This window comes from Phyllopteryx taeniolatus, chromosome 11, assembly GCF_024500385.1.
Source record: "Phyllopteryx taeniolatus isolate TA_2022b chromosome 11, UOR_Ptae_1.2, whole genome shotgun sequence".
NCBI lineage: Eukaryota > Metazoa > Chordata > Actinopteri > Syngnathiformes > Syngnathidae > Phyllopteryx > Phyllopteryx taeniolatus.
This window is the reverse complement of record NC_084512.1, coordinates 847,859-862,932: the sequence shown is the minus strand read 5'-3', so window position 1 is coordinate 862,932 and position 15,074 is coordinate 847,859. Positions and strand designations below refer to the sequence as shown.

General features: G+C 41.7%; 1 protein-coding gene across 2 annotated transcripts; it reads left to right on the top strand.

Annotated features, from left to right (window-relative positions):
- Window positions 1–362: 362 nt before the first annotated feature.
- Window positions 363–6,717, top strand: fgf8a (fibroblast growth factor 8a). Of its 2 annotated transcripts, none has more exons than XM_061790947.1 (5): window positions 363–696; window positions 806–842; window positions 1,350–1,497; window positions 4,151–4,257; window positions 5,623–6,717. In XM_061790947.1, the coding sequence occupies exons 1-5, from the start codon at window positions 668–670 to the stop codon at window positions 5,905–5,907; spliced, it is 606 nt and encodes a 201-aa protein (XP_061646931.1). In that variant the 5' UTR covers window positions 363–667; the 3' UTR covers window positions 5,908–6,717. The 2 variants fall into 2 exon arrangements, with proteins under 2 accessions (XP_061646931.1, XP_061646929.1); XM_061790945.1 differs by having other exon boundaries at window positions 1,317–1,497.
- The last annotated feature ends 8,357 nt before the right edge of the window (window positions 6,718–15,074 follow it).

The window sequence follows — 15,074 nt, the reverse complement described above, 5'->3', positions numbered from 1 at the left end:
GGGGAGGAGGGAGGGGTGTTGGAGGAGAGTGTGGGGGTGTCCGCTTTTGTTCTGCAGAAAAAGGGGGCTTGTTCTTTGGAGAGCGGCCTGACATTTTAACCGCGAGTCGGGCCAAGTGAGACGCTTGACAGCGGCGTGGGATGGAAGCGGAGAGTGCGGCGAAGGAGCGTCCTGTCTGCAGTTTTACCACAGCCAAGTGGGCCAGGGTTTTCGGACCTCTCCCGAGCCAGTGACGGGACCGAGCCTGCGCAGGATCACTCACACCTGGACGCTGGGCGGACCGCACGGGGAGGGGGGGGGGAGGGAGGGAGGGGGGGTGAAAGTCGGACAATTTCTCACCCCAAAAAAAAAAAAAAAAAAAATACATCAACTCCACCATGCAGTGCCTTTTGCAACAATTCAACGCGCACGTCGGCTTTTGCAAGTGCACCTAAGAGTTTTGCCAATATTATCCATTAATCAGCATTAACTCGAAGGTGTGCCCAGGAGCGGACTATGTCCGTTTGACGTTGATATGGTCAAAAAGGAGACTGCAGGACCTCTGACTTGTTGTGGATTCCCATCAAATCATTCGGCTCTCCCGTACATCGCGTTTCCACAGCTGGACTGACGGCTGAAAAATCCAAGTCTTTCAATTTCGTGGAAGAGATTCTCCCCTCCATCCAACATGCGATTCACATCTAGATGGAGCTACGTGTGAGTACCTCTCCGCTTCATTTTTTTTGTTTGTTTGTTCCCCCCCCCCCCCCCCCCCCCCATCAATATTGATGAAGTCTGATTTGTGATATTTTCTTCCGCTTTCCAGGTTTATACACTTATTCGCATTCTTCACCTACGCTCAGGTAAGTTGCGCATTTCATTTTCCATGATATCAATAATATCGGTCGAGGGATTTCATCATTTCAGTTCCGAGAAATCATCTGATAAGGTTCGAACATGAACGCGGCATTATATATATATAGATATATATATCAGATGGGTGTTCGCGTCCTCTGAGAACAATCTTCCCTCCTTCCCTCGCAGCGGACTGTGACAGGTGGAGAGGAATAAATCGAAAGTCGGCCATTCATCCAATCGTGGCCTCGATCGAACGGTGGAAATTTTTTACGCACAGCCGCCCTCCATTTGGGAGGAAACTGAATTGCAAACAAACATTGTGTTTGAGATCTTTTTTTATTTTTTATTTTTTAAGTTTCTTAAACGATGCCTCCATGTCGACACATAAGCGATTCGTCTCAAGTTAGATAGGCGTTCAGGTTCTATATGTACGTGTACGCACGTGCGCGTACTGATTGTGATATCTGAATTTCTGACAGGTAACCAATCAGTCCCCGCCTAATTTCACGCAGCATGTGAGCGAGCAGAGCAAAGTGACAGACCGCGTGAGCCGCAGGTTGATCCGGATCTACCAGCTGTACAGTCGGACCAGCGGCAAGCATGTGCAGGTTCTGCCCAACAAGAAGATCAACGCCATGGCCGAAGATGGAGATGCGCACGGTAAGACCCTGTTTAGTCTATCAACGCATCCCTCGTGTCTTCTATAATATCGTTTCATTTCCAATGCGGGAAAATGGACAATTTTCCATTTGGATTTCTTTATTTGATTATAGCTCGTCCAAATTAACCAACAAAATGGAATATCATTTTTTTTTTTTTTTTTACAGTACACTTTGTCATTCCTTTCATTCTTTATTAAAAGAATAGAACAAACAAAACAAAAACAAAACGCGGAGCGGTAGTATAAATGTTGCACTTGGCATTTAAAATTGTATTTTGAAATCTGCAAGTAAAATGCTAACATTTACGGCACCTTACGACCACCTGCCATCTGTTATTCATTGAGCTGGCTAATTCTTTTAGAATTTCACAAATCATTGAACACCAAGCGACGATTTGAGGTCGTAATAGTTTTTTTTTTGCAGCGTTTGGACTGGTGCAGTTTCGGAAAGACACGGAGCTCACAGGCTGCCCTAATGACTGTGGCTGGACATCCTCCAGAGATTATGTCGGTCTGGAAGAACCATTAAAAGCAATACTTCGACCTCCCAAAAAAATGTCCTGCAGAGTTGCACTCCAAAAATCTTCTGAATCTAAATTGGCTTAAGTACACTTTCACAGCAGTTCCCTGTAGTTTTTGTTGTTGTTTGGGGTTAGGGTAAGCTAACTCCTTTACTAAATATGAATTTTTAAATATATATATATATATATATATATCCCGGGTTCAATCCCCGGCCCCGGCTGTGTGGAGTTTGCATGTTCTCCCCGTGCCTGCGTGGGTTTTCTCCGGGCACTCCGGTTTCCTCCCACATCCCAAAAACATGCATTAATTGGAGACTCTAAATTGCCCGTAGGCATGACTGTGAGTGCGAATGGTTGTTTGTTTCTATGTACCCTGCGATTGGCTGGCAACCAGTTCAGGGTGTACCTCGCCTCCTGCCCGATGACTGCTGGGATAGGCTCCAGCACGCCCGCGACCCTAGTGAGGAGAAGCGGCTCAGAAAATGGATGGATATATATATTTTTATTTTTTTATTTTTTTTGCAATGCAAAATAAATTCATGGTGTATCTTTGTGGCCACAAACTAATTGGGATGCCATCAGGAGGAAACGCATGCGTAATCGATTTGTATTCACTTCAACTGTGTTGAACAGTACTTCAGTAATCGTCATGGAATAGAGCTTCAAGACAAACTGGATTTGCTCAAATTTGGGGGATGCTTACGATGACGCAATTCTTTTCAAATTTCCGTGTGTGTAGAAAACTAAAAATGGCCTGTTAACATATCTATTTCTCTGCAAATTCACTAAACTTCATAAATCCAGGCCCTTTTTTTTTTTTTATCTTCCTGAAAAGCAATCCAGATGAGGGCAAGCCCATAATTCCTTAGCATTACAGCACTTTTTTTGGGATATAGAGATAAATGTGAAGCTTCATGTGAGAGGCCGATGCAGATTTATTTGAAAATAAATTTTTGATGGGGATGATGGGCCTTGCCTCCTTAACTTTCAAAGACTCGACGGTCACCTGGTTATATCATTTTGAAAGAATTTCAGGGTGCATAAATCCATGGGAATGATTCCGCAGGTTCTTGTGCTATATGTGTGGACAGAGCGGAGAAAGCAATACTTGAAAGGGCTTTTCTGTTTTCTGATGTACATGTACACACACTGTTCATACAATCTTGTTGACCCATTCATACAGGTCAGAGGAGGCAGATGAAAATATGGATCTTTTTCATATAATTTGATGAATAAAAGTAAAGACATTTGTTTTTGTTTTGTTAAATAGTAATTTAATAATAATTATTTTTTATTTTTTTATGCCACCTTGGTTTTATCAGGGTAAATGTCTCCCATGCTGAAAGTCTTATTTTTAAAAAGTTATTGTTATTGTTATTAATTATTATATCGTGGTTTCAAATTCTAGGCATTCATAGTAAAGGCAGCCCAGAGCAACTGGTGGTGGCAAATTAAAAGATTCTTTATATATATATATATATATATATATATATATATAAAGACAAAGTGCATAACGGGAAAGACATAACGAGCTTCATAAAAAATTGCGTGTGTGGCACAATTTACTGGATACAAGTGCATAAATGATCCTAACTACTTATTAAACCCATTGCACTCTTTTCTTTATACAATCATAATAACGGTAAAGACATGCAAGAGTTGACACGAAAGAGAATCACACCATTTATTTTGCTGTTTGCTATTGTGTGAATGCAAAATGGCTGCTCACAGCTCCCTATGGTGTATTGCAACAAAATAACGAGGCGCTGTCCAGCGGCATTAACGGGAAAGAAACCTTGAGTGGCATAAAAGGACTGTATGTAAAAGAACCAAAAAACGAACTCTGAAGAAACAAAGATGCATTTGTGTTAATTTTCACGGAAAAGGCACATTAAGCAACGTTAGAAAAATCCTATATACTGGATCAAAAAATGCTAATTAGCATCTTCAGAAAACATGCTACAAAGGGAGCCGTCCATCTCTTTACTGTTATTGATCAAATTACATGACAACAACCCATATATGGACAGAGGCATTGCATAACTGAAGCATTTTCAGTCATGACCAATACGCTGTCATTACAATGTGTGAACAGACTTACATTTGCTAATGGCAATGTTTTCTTTCTCAGCCAAACTAATTGTAGAGACAGACACATTTGGGAGCCGTGTGCGTATCAAGGGAGCTGAGACTGGGCTCTACATCTGCATGAACAAGAGGGGGAAGCTCATTGGCAAGGTGAGAAGTTGTACTGTTGTTGGAGCTTCGGTCAAATGTCAAAGGTCATGCGAGTTAAATTAAAGGTGTTGCAGTGGGGTTCATCGACAATAATATTGAATGTCCAATTTGAATGATATTTTGTTATGTTGGGATTTTTTATTTATCGAGCGGCATTGTTTCATAACATCAGACACCTGAATACACAACACAAGGAATTTAACAGGGAAAAAGAGGTCCTGATACAATAAAAAACAGTAATCAGGTTATCTGTATGGCCATATTATTGTAAGAATAATTTCATAGTTTCATCCCCTCTCTTCTCAGCACACACATAAACAAACTGCCCTCTCTTCCCAACAACGTAGCACCCTGCGTCTTATACCATCTGCCCATAGCTCAATTACGGCATGTGCCACCCCCAGCGTGTGGGTATTAAAAAAAAAAAAAACATAAAGCAGAAAGAGTATTTTGGATGTTCCTGTTCATAAGATCGCATCATACCCATTCTGAACACATGCGCTACCACTTCTCGTCCAGCTCATTGTGTTGCTTTATGGGTCATTATCAAATAATTTGATCAGTCACCGTAAAGACATAGCGCACTGAATTTCCTTTTGAAAATCAACTATTTTACTGATATGAGTATTTGAATTAGCCATTGCTAGCCATCAGGCCATCATTGTTTCTAAGAAAAAAGAATTATATCTAAAGTAATATTGTTCAAAACTTTTAATTGCAGAATGCTTTTACTGTTAGGTGTCCGAAATGAAGTTTCATGGTTTGCAACATTTTCATAAGATGCTAATTACATATTTTCCTATACCTAGACTTTGCTCCTATTGCTTGTTATGCCTTTTCCACGTGAAATAATTTAAATACAACTTAGTGTCTTCAGAGTTCCTTTTTTGCTTCTCCATTTACACACAGTCCTTCTTTGTCACTCAACCTGTCTTTCCCGTTAATGCCACTGAAGTGCCAGGTTGAGACAGCCATTTCACATCCACACAATAGCACACGGCAAAATAAACGCTGAATATGTATGAATGTGCGAAAGGGTCGAAACTATTGCATAGCTTTACCGTAATTACGAAGATATAAAGACAAGTGCATAATGGGTTTCATTCTGATGGGTTTCATGAGTAGTTAGGATCATTTATGCACTTGTGTCCACAGAGCTTGATGGGCAACACATGTAAATTGTGCAACCCCCCCTCTGATTTGTAATGTATGTAACATATGCTGTATTTACAGAATGAGGGGAGGAGAGCTCAGTGAGTTAGCATGTGTCTGGAAGTTTGTATGCAGGGGACAGGGGTTAATATTTTTGCTTTATATTTCTTGGCTTTAAAAATATGTATGATTGTATGATCGTGGGTTTTGCAGAAAAATGGACAAGGCCGTGACTGTATCTTCACTGAGATTGTGTTGGAGAACAACTACACCGCGCTGAGGAATGCCCGGTATGAGGGATGGTATATGGCCTTCACCCGCCGAGGACGGCCACGAAAAGGCTCACGGACACGGCAGCACCAGCGAGAAGTCCATTTTATGAAGAGACTGCCAACAGGTCAGCAGCCGGCACATCCCAGCCACCACCGACCATTTGACTTCATTCACTATACATTCAACCAAAGGACTAAACGTACACAGTACTCATCAGAGCGCTGAGGAATGAAAGTCGAAAATAATGGTCAGGAAGAAGAGAACCAGACAGACTGTTAGATTTATCAGGGGCAGATTCAATGCTTTCCTCTGCTCCTCTTAACTGAGCAATACTATATCTTAATATGTAGTTGATGTATTATTTTTTTTGTGTGGAAGACTGTAAATAGACAAAAATGAAAATTCTATTTTTGTACATCAGACTATTGATTCCTGACTCATGTAAAATGAAAAAAGCAAAATGAGTTTTTTTTTTTTTTTAGATGCACAGAACTCGTTGACTTATTGATGACAAGTTAGTTGAGGGATTTTTTTTTTTTTATTCTGTTTTTGTATTTGGGTCTTTTTTGTATACTCTTGCCTGCTGCTCAAGGAAACTTGAAGGGATTGATCGCACTGCCAAAAAAAAAAACAACAACACACTTTTCTATGGAGAGGAGTTCAATAACCAATGACCACGTTCGTGTGGTGACATTGGCAGATCAGCCCCCTTTCCAGACAACATATCATGAGGGGAAACGCTTTGCTTAGAGACTTCAAACGTGGGGAGCTTTAGGAGAATCTGGTGGGAACAAAGTAGCAGCTATATTTGACCACAGGTTTCCTGTAATAACTGTGGAGTTGTTGTGTACAAAAGACGTAAAGGTGTAAAGAAACCCTGGGCATACTCATTACTCCTCTAACCCCTTCGTGCTTTGTCTCCTTTGTATGTCTGTTTTTATACATATAAAATATATATTTTATTTGATGTGTCAAATAATGTTAAGGATGAAATATTTATTTGAATGTGTGATGAAATACTGATAATAAATTCTTATTTGGTACTGCTTGGATTTTGATCCATTTTGTTTGCATTTTATTCCAAACGCAAAGAGGAATCTTTTTAATTCCAGGTAAACCAATCAAGCACACTTGAACATATAAACAAACAACCAGTCGCACTCACAAGTATATATATATATATATATATATATATATATATATATATGTATATATATATATATATATATATATGTATATATATATATATATATATATATATATATACTTGTTTTTTAATTTAAAAAAATAGTCTGAGAGCATTTACAGGATATAACTCACGATAAAGACAAGCTATGGCGGGATATATGTATATTAATATGTATATTACTATTATTATTATTATTATTTATTATATATATATATCACGCCATATCTTTTCTTTATTGTTAAGATATGGTGGGATATATGTATATTAATATGTATATTACTATTATTATTATTATTATTATTTATTATATATATATATCACGCCATATCTTTTCTTTATTGTGAGTTATATACTGTAAATTAAAAGACAAGTCCAACATTGAATGAACATTAAATATTTAATGTACTTGTTCAAGGCAGTCTGTGACCCACCCAAAATTGACCCAATTTTTGGCTTTACCCACCAAGTGAAGAATCAATGGTCTAATTGGTTGCTTTCAGGTTTTCCCATGGGGTGCAGCTTTGTGCACTGCCACTCTTGCTTCTTATATTTCATTTTATGGGTTTTGAATTTTGGGTCCATAACAGTCCATAACAGAGGAACCTTTAGTAGAATATAATCATACTTCTAAGATTGTAGTAGGCCTCCAAAACTATGAAAATGAAAAAAATCTAAGATATTTACAACAAAAGATAAGTCCTAGTGCAAGAAGATAATGAATAGAATTGTGCTCTAAGAAGTACAATTGCACAGTATATGAATTATTGTCCAGACACATTGAATGTTGTTGTTCCAACAGTGGCACCATTAGGCTTATGTTAGGGGGGCTCAAGCCTTCTTAAAATGTTCTTAAGCCCCCCTAAATTTATTTTTTTTACAGAAAAGTACCAAAGAATTCAAAATAAAGTGGCCAGAAAATGAGTTAAAATAAAGAAATCATCTAACCTATCATTATGCACTTAAATATGATCATAATTCTATGGGTTTCCCTTAACTTGATAGTGTAATGCCAAGATCAGACTACAGGATTTCAGCCCCGATATTGGCCTGATTAGCTGTCGCAGGCGATTTCCAAGATCAGGCCCGACATATTTTGTCGAGAACGACAACGATTTGGCCTACGATAGCCCTACAACGCCAAAATGAAAAGTCCAGCATGTATGATTTTTTGGGATGTCTTCCATGTAGTGTGACATTAACGACAGCACACCGGCGCATCGCCTCCCATGCTTGCTGTTGTCAACATACTTGCACGCCATTGTCAACATTTATTCACGTGCAATGTGTACCAAAATCTTAGAGCATGATTCGACAGAATGCCGGCATGTTTACATACAATCGTTAGTGCTAGCACAAGGCTACTTAACATTTTGCTGCCATCTTGCGAGCCATATCGTATTAAAAGTACGTGAACATGACTCAAGTAATCCTGAAATAAAACGTCCTCTCCTGAGCACCGGTGACAACCACCGCACGTTTTTCCTCATTTTGTCCCCCCCCCCCCCCCACACACACACATACACACACAATACATTGGCGCGATCCATTGTTGTTGTCGTCGCCATGGTAACGAGTGTATCCAGTTGCGTTGACTGGTGACACGTTTTCTGGTTCCGCCTCAGTGTTTCATCTGACCGACATAACCTGGAGCTGAACACACTCAAGACTCAAAACAGAATACAATGATTTTCAAATCATGTTCAACCTATATTTATTGAATACACTACAAAGACAAGATATTTAATGTTCAAACTGATAAACTTAATCGTTTTTAGCAAATAATCATTAACTTGGAATTTTAGGGCTGCAACACGTTCCCGAAAAGCTGGGACAGGGTCATGTTTACCACTGTGTTACATCACCTTTTCTTTTAACAACATTCAATAAACGTTTGGGAACTGAGGACACTAATTGTTGAAGCTTTGTAGGTGGAATTCCTCCCATTCTTGCTTGATGTACAGCTTCAGCTGTTCAACAGTCCGGGGTCTCCGTTGTCGTATTTTACGCTTCATAATGCGCCACACATTTTCAATGGGAGACAGGTCTGGACTGCAGGCAGGCCAGTCTAGTACCTGCACTCTTTTACTACGAAGCCACGCTGTTGTAACACGTGCAGAATGTGGTTTGGCATTGTCTTACTGAAATAAGAAGGGGTGTCCGTGAAAAAGACGTTGCTTGGATGGCAGCATATGTTTCTCCAAAACCTGTATGTACCTTTCATCATAAATTGTGCCTTCATAGATGTGTAAGTTACCCATGCCATTGGCACTAACACAGCCCCATACCATCACAGATGCTGGGTTTTGAATTTTGCCTCCATAGCAGTCCGGATGGTTCTTTTCCTCTTTGGCCATTGTGGACGTCGTGTCCACATTTCACAATTTCAATTTCAATTGTGGACACGACGTCCACAATTTCCAAAAACAATTTGAAATGTGGACTCGTCGGGCCACAAAACACTTTTCCACTTTTTATCAGTCAATCTTAGATGAGCTCGGGCTCAGAGAAGCCTGGGTGTTGCTGATAAATGGCTTTTGCTTTGCATAGTAGAGTTTCAAGTTTCATTTACAGATGTAGCGCCGAACTGTATTTACTGACATTGGTTTTTTGAAGTCTTCCTGAGCCCACACTGTGATATCCTTTACACATTGATGTCAGTTTTTGATGCAGTGCCGCCTGAGGGATCGAAGGTCACGGGCATTCAATGTTGGATTTCGGCCTTGCCGCTTACATGCAGTGATTTCTCTAGATTCTCTGAACCTGTTGATAATATTATGGACTGTAGATGATGAAATCCCAAAATGTCTTGCAATTGTATGTTGAGGAACATTGTCCTTAAACTGTTCGACTATTTTCTCACAAACTTGTTCACAAAGAGGTGAACCTCGCCCCATCTTTGCTTGTGAATGACTGAGCAATTCAGGGAAGCTTCTTTTATACACAATCATTGCACCCACCTGTTCCCAATTAGCCTGTTTGCCTGTGGGATGTTCCAAACAGGTGTGTGATGAGCATTCCTCAACTTTCTCAGTCTTTTTTGCCACCTGTCCCATATTTTTTTGAACGTTTTGCAGCCATAAAATTCTAAGTTCATGATTATTTGCTAAAAACAATAAAGTTTATCAGTTTTAGACAAGATATTTAATGATCGTGGACTTCAGGAAGCATCCTTCGCCACAGCTGCCCCTCACGCTGTTCAGCTGCCCTGTGTCAACCGTTGAGACATTCAAGTTCCTAGGAATTACACTCTCTAAGGACCTGAAGTGGGAGACCAACATCAACTCTATTCTCAAAAAGGTCCAGCAGAGGATATACTTCTTGCGGCTTCTGAGGAAGGACGGCCTGCCGCATGAGCTGTTGAGGCAGTTCTACACAGCAGTTATCAAATCAGCCCTGTGTTCATCCATCACAGTCTGGTTTGGTGCTGTCACAAAAAAGTTCAAACTCCGACTGCAACAGACAATCAGGACTTCTGAAAAGATCATCGGTACCTCCCTACCCACCCTTGAGGACTTGCACGCTGCCAGAACTAAGACAAGAGTATGCAAAATCCTCTTGGGTCCTCCACATCCTGGTCACCACCTCTTCCAGCTCCTTCCCTCAGGTAGGCGCTACCGATCAATGCAAACTAAAACAAGCAGACATTCCAACAGCTTCTTCCTACTTGCCATTAACTTCGTAAAAAGTTAATTTACAATTCCATTGTAACATGATGCCAATTTTGTCATGATATTGTCATCTCTGTCGGGAAACTTCTTCATTATTCGTACACTCACTGTAGTTGTCTCGTCACTCTGCACTGTTTGCCTATCTGTTGTTGACCAATACTGACCACTCATGTGCTCAAGACCTATCTGCACCATTTGCACAATTGTCACTGTTCCTGATTATTAAACTCATACTCACTTTAAACTGCTGACAGTAAATTTCTTGAAGACTCTGCGCCATTTGCACAATTGTCACTGTACCAGATTAGTGCTCTATTAGTCATTTCAAACTGCTCTAAATTGCTAGAGGACGCTGCATCATTTGCCCAACTGTCATTGTATCAGCATTACCACATTACCGGTAACTTTTCATTGCTCGGTGACTCTCCGTGATGTGTTTTTATGAGTTTATGTCTCAAAAGTATTTTTCGTCTGTTGTCGTACTAGAGCGGCTCCAACTACCGGAGACAAATTCAGTGTGTTTTTGACATACTTGGCAAATAAAGATGATTCTGATTCTGATAAGACACACTTCAGCATCTGAGTCACAACAGAATGATTGACGGATTTGCCACCCTTAAAAACAGACGTAATTCGTTTATGCTTCTAATCGCCAAGTAGCTGGCGATTGCAGCTATTAATTTCATTTTGATTACACTGTTAACTCCTCGACGGGAAATTATTCGCTGTAATTTTTTGTTAACTGAAAATGATGGGCTTGGCTGATCTTGTGACAACAGTGACTTATTTTTGCATACAGTTTTGCATACACTGTAACAATGTCTAACACAACATCGCGCCATCAAGATGATTGCAGTTGTTGTAAGTGGCGCTTTCAAACAAACTTCCAAGCCAACATGCAGCATGTTTGAAATGAAAATGCTACTAGCAGCATGTGGATGAAAATTAATTAATTAATATGGCATCGATCGGCATAATATGGTCAGGGCACAGCCATTGAGCGGTCGGTGATTGGTCAGGTCTCCATTAGTGTGCCGAGTTAACTGCTGGGCCGCCACCATTAGCCAGGCTTAGAGCACGCTAGTGAATCAAAACGTGCATTATGATGTTTAACCTTCCCAAGGCACTGGACTTACTACAGCTTCTGGAGCGTGCAAGAGGAAAGTCTTGGCCAGAATACCCGCAAGGCCAGATATGAGAGGGAACGCCCACATTTTAGGGTTACTCCACCCAAAGTGTGCACATGGCCAGAAGACGCGCAAGTGATAGACTTAAGTGGATGCCAGAATGGGCGCAGAGGGAAAAGCGTAGAGCTGTGTGCCTTCTCTGAATTAAGCATACGGGAGAATATAGCCCTCGGTGAATAAAGGATTCATTGGGTCAGGGTTTACATTGTGGCGTCAGTGTGAGTTTAGGCTGGTCATGGCTTTTGATGAAAAAATTTTCTTGCGTCTGTTTGACCTTGCTCTGATACAAATGTTGTGCCTCCCTCAGGGCAACAGGTCAAACAGGTTACTGACAGGGTGAGAGCTGCCCTTGATAATGTTGTTTGCTTTGCTGAGGCAGCGTGAGGTCTGTAGACTCTCCCTCTCCGCCATGGTACAGCTGCCGTGCCATACTGTAATGCAGTATGTCATCAGGCTCTCGATAGATGAGTGATAGAAGAGCAGCAGCAGGTTGGAGTCGAGGTTGTGCTTTCTGAGGACTCTCAGAAAGTGGAGCCACTGCTTGGCTTTCTTGATGACCACAGTGACGTTGTTTGTCAAGGAGTTGTTAGCAGAGATCAGGGAGCCGAGAAAGTGTCGACTCTCTCCACACGCTTGCCATTGATAAAGGGGGCGTGAGTCGGTGCTGTGCCTCCTGAGATCGACTACGATCTCATTGGTTTTTTCGACGTTCAGGGCCAGATTGTTTTCAGAACACCAGGTTGACAGCTTGAGGACCTCCTCTCTGTAGGCTGCCTTGTCTCCGTTTGAGATGAGTCAGACCACTGTGGTGCCTTCAGCCAACCTGATGATGAGGTTGTTGTTGTGGGCCAGACCGCATCCATGGGTTTAGCGACAGTAGGGGAGGGAGATCAGCACACAGCCTTGTGGGGAACTGGAGCTCAGCGTGTGGGTGGAGGTGAGGTGGAGGCACAGTCTTACTACATGGGGCCTGTTGGTAAGAAAGTCCTTTATCCAGGCACATGTGAGAGGAGTGAGACCGAGAGTGTCCAGTTAGGTGATAGGTATCAGGGGATGATTATATTAAAATTTTACAGATTACAGCTCATAATCCACAAAGAGCATCCTATCATAGGTCTGCTACTGCTCCAGGTTGCTCAGCACAGAGTGGAGAGCTACAGAAATGGTGTCTTCTTTGTTGATGATTTGTGGATGGGTGGGTTAGTTTCTCTCTGTTGGGTAGTGTGTTTGTGTTTGTTTGACAGCAGGAGAGCAAATAGCTCCTGTAGAGCTGATTGAAAGTTTTTTTGCTTGCCATTTAGTGCACTCTTACATTCTGTCACTTTGGGATGAAGACAGATTCAGTGATTCATTGATATTCATCTTAACCCTCACTCTTGGAATCATATATATAATGTATTTCCAGAAGTTGGCGGTACAGTGGAAGACTGGTTAGCAGATCTGCCTCACAGTTCTGAGGACTCGGGTTCAAATCCAGCCTCACCTGTGTTGAATTTGCATGTTCTCCCCCAGCCTGCATGGGATTTCTGCGGGTACTCCGGTTTCCTCCCACAGCCAAAAAACAGGGATAGTAGGTTAATTGAATATTCTGAATTGCCAGTAGGTGTGAATGTGAGTGCGAATGGTTGTTAGTTTATATATGCCCTGACATTGACTGGCGACCAGTTCAGGGTGTACCCCGCCTCTTGCCCAAAGATAGCTGGGATAGGCTCGAGCACGCCCTTGAATCTAGTGAGAATAAGCGGTACGTAAAATGGACGAAAGGATTTCCGGAGGTTCCGGTCGAACAACCATCCAGCATTGGGCAGATGATAAGCATTGCTTGGTTTCCCTGAGACATAACCCATATACTGCAGTTTCCATGACAATTACCATTGTGATCAGGTTACTTAAACCATTACAGATAGAGCACTATTTGTTCCTGTAAATTTGTTTAACTAACCCTAACCCTAACCCTAAACCCTGGTTCTAGCCAGCTCAGCATGATAACCAAAATTGGATTAGCGGCTCATGCATTGGTAAAGAAGGCAGCTAGCTAGCGGCGAGAACTAACATGAATTGCTGGACACGTTGACCGTCGACACTTCAAGCGTACGTTGTGGAAATAAATATGCATGCTACAATTCGGCGCCATGCGGCATCGGGTCTTGTCTTACCCGATGCGTCGCTTCCCACAGCTGACTGCTTAGCCAGCAGCGGCTGGACAACGGATTGAAGCATTTTACGAAGGGGGGGGGGGGGAAATCTAAACCATTAACAATGTTAACACACGCCAGAATGAGAGTGCTCACTTTTACCAGGAAGGGCTTTTGAGTTTTGACGCAGGCAATTTTGATTTGCCATGGTGGCGAACGTGGGCAATATTCACTTCGCCACATCCTGTTTCAATTGGTCATTGACGAGGTGAAAAACGGGCCCAACCCTGCATCCATTCTTGTGTAATTTTGAACCTATTGTAGATTTGTCAACAGCGATATTAGCATGGCCGGCACGGTGGACGACTGGTTAGCACATCCGCCTCACAGTTCTGAGGACTGCGGTTCAAATCCCGGCCCCACCTGTGTGGAGTTTGCATGTTCTCCCCATGCCTGTGTGGGTTTTCTCCGGGCACTCCAGTTTCCTTCCACATCCCAAAATCATGCGTGGTAGATTGATTGAAGACTCTAAATTGCCCGTAGGTGTGAATGTGAGTGCTAGTGGTTGTTTGTTTCTATATGCCCTACGATTGGCTGGAAACCGGTTCAGGATGTACCCCGCCTCCTGCCCGAAGATAGCTGGGATAGGCTCCAGCCCGCCCGCGACCCTTGTGAGGATAAAGAAGATGGATGGATGGATATTAGCATACTCCAATGATTTCTGTAAGTCTTTAACCAAATGCGTTCAAATTTTTGTCCATGTCATTGAACAGTCTCTACTGTGCTTTTGCTGTCATCTTTACAGGGACAGGGTGGCCACTCATTGGGAGAATAGCAACAGTGCAAACACTACCATCTGATGAACAGTTAGGCTTTTTGAAATACTGTTGTGACCCTCTCTAACTTTCTGCTCGTTAACAATTCTTAATTGTAAGTATTATGAGAGCGCTTTTTTATGCAGGGCATGGTTGACATCGGACAATTCTTTCTGAGAATAGAAAACTCAAAACTGGTCTTTTTCATCAGCCGGGAAGCTTTAACTAACACCTCAACCTCGTCATATTAATTGGACTCTAAGTTGGCTGATTCCTGACTCCGATTAGCTGTTGGAGAAGTCATTAGACTCGGGTTTCACATACTTTTTCAACCCTGCGCTGTGAATGTCTACATGGTGCATCCCCCGCCATAAAAAAACTGAAAATATAATTGCTTG